Source organism: Colobus angolensis, unplaced genomic scaffold (assembly GCF_000951035.1).
Source record: "Colobus angolensis palliatus isolate OR3802 unplaced genomic scaffold, Cang.pa_1.0 Scaffold155, whole genome shotgun sequence".
Classification (NCBI taxonomy): domain Eukaryota; kingdom Metazoa; phylum Chordata; class Mammalia; order Primates; family Cercopithecidae; genus Colobus; species Colobus angolensis.
The window spans coordinates 4,084,401-4,089,306 of record NW_012114655.1 but is presented as its reverse complement, the minus strand read 5'-3'; the positions used below and the strand labels follow the sequence as shown (position 1 = coordinate 4,089,306).

The 4,906-nt window shown below is 40.8% G+C and overlaps 1 protein-coding gene across 3 annotated transcripts in view; it reads left to right on the top strand.

Annotated features, from left to right (window-relative positions):
* Nucleotides 1-468: 468 nt before the first annotated feature.
* The window catches only part of SPIRE1 (spire-type actin nucleation factor 1), a 220,503-nt gene continuing 216,065 nt past the window's right edge, over nucleotides 469-4,906 (top strand). The window contains exons 1-2 of one of the 3 annotated variants that reach the window (XM_011936631.1): nucleotides 477-554; nucleotides 3,045-3,101. In XM_011936631.1, the coding sequence (XP_011792021.1) occupies nucleotides 3,071-3,101 (31 nt within the window). In that variant the 5' untranslated portion in view covers nucleotides 477-554; nucleotides 3,045-3,070. Of the gene's footprint in view, nucleotides 555-3,044; nucleotides 3,102-4,906 lie in introns of all 3 variants that reach the window. The other 2 variants (XM_011936632.1, XM_011936633.1) reach the window with 2 other exon arrangements.

Genomic DNA, 4,906 nt, shown 5'->3' with positions numbered 1-4,906 from the left:
TTGGGAGCGGTGGGCCGGGCCCTGCTCCTGGCCAGCGGCCTGTGCGCCTCACGCCGTGTTTGCTGACGCACGGCCGGGTTCGCGGGGTGGGGAGGGCATCGCAGGCTCGACGCGGGGGCTCCGCGCGGATGCCGCTGTCGGGAACACCGCACTCCTCACGGGAAGCTGGCAGTATTCCACGTCAGACAGCCTTCGGTTCAGAAATGTACAGATGATTCTGAACCCTGAGGAGAATTCTGCTATTTGGGGAGAAATGGAAAAATAGACTAAATAAGGATTTTTAGCTCCTGGACGTTAGAAAATACGATTACAGTTCCTGTATGTGAAAATTGGTTGTGATGAAAAACAGGTTTGTAAAGCAAAAGGTTGACAGGATGTCCGAATATAAAGAGAAAATGGGCCTTAGTTACGTCATTGTCTAATGCAAATTTTTCAGGATTATGACCTAAACAGTAATTTATAGCCAGGGTTTACTCAGATGCTCATTGAAGAGGAGGAGGAGGTTGAGGAAAGGTTTCTCTCGTCAGTTTTTACCTAATTCATTCTTTTGAGAGGCAAGTCTATTAAAAACAGAAAAACAATCTACCCTCACTTTTAGAAAGTTGATGGAAATGTCAAAATGCTTAAGGTGAAAGATGTAATTTCGAATTAATAAAATGACATTTAATGAAAACCCTTGTCTAACTTGATTAAAATAATATTCCAGGTTATACTTATTCTTTCAGTTCCGCCAGAACATGTTTTTAATCTTTTGTTTTTTAGTGTCAGGTAAACACATTTTTGTTTACGTGCTTTTATCTTTTATTTTTTAGCGTCAGGTAAACAAGTTTTTATTTAAAGCCATCTTTTTAATTATTCTTTTGAAACTATTTCAAATAGTTTTTTGTTTATTTGATTGGCTTATTGCTTTTAAACTTGGACTTAATCTTAGTGGGAAATACTTGCAATTATAATTTATGGTGTATTAATTGGTACAAAAAGATACATTTATAAAATATAGCAATGTCTGTCAGGTGCAGTGGCTCATGCCTGTAATCCCAGCACTTTGGGACGCCGAGGCAGGTGGATCACCTGAGGGTCAGGAGTTCGAGACCAGCCTGGCCAACATGGTGAAACCATGTCTCTACAAAAAATACAAAAATTAGCCGGGCGTGGTGGTGCGCCCCTAGAATACCAGCTACATGGGAGGCTGAGGCGCGAGAATTGCTTGAACCTGGGAGGTGGAGGCTGCAGCGAGCTGAGATTGCACTACTGCACTCCTGCCTGGGTGACAGCGAGACCCCGTCAAAAAGATAAATAAATAAATACAGCAATATTGTGCCTTGGGATTTAGCTGTTTCCAGAGGAAAAATGGTTGTGTGCAGCCTCTTTTTAGAAGCACCATTGCTAGTGGTGATTTCCAGAGAGAACAAGCCCCCAGTTTACATTGTCTTGTCACTTAAACTTAATCCCAAAATAGTGTAGTTTTGTTGTCAAAGATAGATAGATTCTCGTGGATGGGTTTTTTGCTTTTTGTTTTTTGGTCTGAACCTTATGTTGAAAAGGATTATTTTTTACATCACTAGTGTGAGTGATAACATGTTGATCTCAGTGTAATAAACTGCCTTTATGGAGAAATTAGTGAGTGGAGTTGTTCTCCACAATTCGTAATAGGTTTATAATTCCCTTTCTCAGGTCTGCCCATGACCTGCGCTACCAGTTATGGAGAAGGCCTAATCAAAGTTGTTGATAGAGACTTGAGCATTTTCTGTTGACTAAAATTATTTAAGAAGTTCGTACTAAAATATTAGTTTATTTCCTCATGGGATTTAAGAATAGTTGCATGGCTCAGGAGGATCCACAGTCTTCTGAAGATGCTCTCCTGATTCTTAAACTTGATGAATAATTTGGTGTTGTGCACACTTAAAAATTCTTTTCTTTCTTTCTTTCTTTTTGTTTTTCTCTCTTTCTTTTCTTTTCTTTTTTTTCGACAAGGTCTTGCTGTATTGCCCAGGCTGCTGAAGGCTGGAGTGCAGTGGTGTAGTCATAGCTCATTGCAGCCTGGAACTCCTGGGCTTACGTGATCCAACTGCCTTGGCCTCCCAAAGTGCTGGTGTTACAGGTGTAATCCACCTTGCCCAGTCTCTCTTTTTCTTTTCTTTTTTTAAAATGGAGACTCCCTCTGTCGCCCAGGCTGGAGTGCAGTGGCACAATCTCGGCTCACTGCAATCTCTGCCTCCCAGGTTCAAGCGATACTCCTGCCTCAGCCTCCCAAGTACCTGGGACTACAGGCATGCACCACCATGCCCAACTAATTTTTGTATTTTTGGTAGAGACGGGATTTCACCATGTTGGCCAGGATGGTCTTGATCTCTTGACCTCATGATCCTCCTGCCTCGGCCTCCCAAAGTGCTGGGATTGTAGGCGTGAACCACCATGCCTGACTTCTTTTTTCTGTTTTTAAGGAACGTTTGTATTCGTGAGACTTCCATTGTAGGAACGAGTTGGGGAAAATACGTAAAAAAAATTTTTTTTTTTTTTTTTTTTTTTGAGATGGAGTCTTGCTCTGTCGCCCAGGCTGGAGTGCAGTGGCGCGATCTCGGCTCACTGCAAGCTTGCAAGCTCTGCCTCCTGGGTTCACGCCATTCTCCTGCCTCAGTCTCCAGAGTAGCTGGGACTAAAGACGCCTGCCACCGCACCTGGCTGATTTTTTGGTATTTTTAGTAGAGACGGGGTTTCACCGTGTTAGCCAGGATGATCTCGATATCCTGACCTCGTGATCCGCCCATCTCGGCCTCCCAAAGTTCTGGGATTACAGGCGCAAGGCCCTGCGCCCAGCCTGATATATTTTCTAAATGGATGTTTAGGGAAGTTAAGTAATTAGTAACTCTTTAAATGAAATCTCCGTCTTTTAGTCTCTAGGCTTTGTAGTGTTGTGGAATGAAGTATTTGGTTTGAGTTTGTATTGTGATTCTTCCCTTTAGATAAGTGACAGTGAGTAAGTTCCCCAGTCCCCCTGAGTCCAGCCTTCTGTGTAAAATCAGAATATATTGTTGTTTTCACAGGGTTGGGGCATAAGTGAGGATAATACATGTCAAGTGGCAAGACTTGCTGTATAGCAGGTACTCAGTAGGTTTGAGTTTCCTTCCTCCCCTAACCCTGTGGTCCTTTTTCACCACCATACTGTCTCTAGTCCGTCTGTTTTATGTTTTTACCAAGAATTGGGGTAAATGTCAAGGTCAGAGTTTCTTAACTTTGGCACTGTTGGCATTTTTGGCTGAATAATTCTTTGTTGTGGTGGCTGTCCTGTGCAGCATCCGTGATCTGATCTCTAACACTGGATGCCAGTAAGCCCCTCCCCTGCAAATTGTGACTTTAAAAAAGTCTCTATCCATTGACAAATGTTCCGTAGGGTGCAAAATCGTCCCCGTTGAGAACCACTGCTCTAGCAGATGGCGCCCAGGATTGTGTTCAGGGTGGAGAAATGGATTCTTGCTGTAATCCTCGAGTGAGTGAATCCTTCTGCAGGCCATTGTCACTCTGTTGTTGAGCTGAATGAGTCCTGCTGGTTCTTGCCAGCACCAGCAGTATCACTCCATTTAGTCCTTTTAGAATAAATAGTACTTCATAGAGTTTACTGACTTTTTGGGGACTGAATGTAGTAATTGATTTTAATTCTTTTTTACTTTTAACAATATTGATACATCTGATAATGGTTAGATTCAGTTTGAATGAAATAAATAGAAATACGCTGTAAGAAAAATAGAAAAATGTTGAAAGGTGTCAGAGGCATGGAAATGAAACCAATGAAGGAAAAAAAATGAAGAATTAGTAAGTTTATTTAGCATTCAGGTAAAACTTAGAGCCATATTGCTAGCATGGCTATAAAAGCAGTGGGATATGGGACGCGGGGAGATAAATTCAAGAAAAAGGAAAGACTAGCTTTTTAGAAGGTCTGTTGAAAGTAAAAATGATTCAATTATGTATAACGTCTTGAAATGAGCAGTATGGTTAAGATGTATTTCTGTGATGACAGGAGGATAGATTGCTTAGAGTCAAGAGAGTTTATGATTCTTGTTAGGTGGCTTAACATTTTATTTTCTGCAGTGTTTATGTAGTCGTAATAAGACTTTGTTTGGGAAAATTTATTAGGTACAAGTTGATGAAGTTTTAACTTTCACACCCTTAATTAAGGGGGTAAAGACACGCAGGCTCTTCGTGTACTCATAAGTATACCTGACTGGCAATTAGAGTACATTTTGGTATACAGGGTCTTTAGAAAGTAGTGACTGATGCAATTTAGGTTATAGTCTAGATCTTCACATGGTTAAAAAGCATTTGCTTTTCTGAGATGCCACAAAGAATTATTTAATAGCAGTGGTATTAGAGATTAGAATCGTGTGTGGTCTCATAGTCTTTCAGGACTTAAATACCCATCTGACAACAATCATTTATTTTAAATTTTGCTTTCAAAATCTTTGATGTACCTTTAGTTTAGATGTATAAAGCATAATTTAAAAATTATGGCCCTATATTGATTTAAAATCATCTTAAGGTTGGTAGAAGGTTTTCCTGAAAGGAACAATGAATGCTTGTGTGCATACTAATAAAGGGATCCCTTGAGAATGGTTTCTTGGTATAGGGAACATTCAGGCTTTGTTTGGGTTTTGAAAAGAGGATATGATCAGTCAAGCTTCTCAGCAAGGTTCATGCTCATTTGGAGGGGAAGACGGTCTTGGAATAAAATCCTGTTTGATTTTAAAGAGAGAATATTTGTGGGAAAAGATTGAAATAGTGAAAAAATGTTTTTCTTTTTTTTTTTTTTTGAGACAGAGTCTCATTCTGTCGCCCAGGCTGTAGTGCAGTGGCGCAATCTCGGCTCACTGCAGCCTCCGCTTCCTGGGTTCAAGCAATTCTCCTGCCTCAG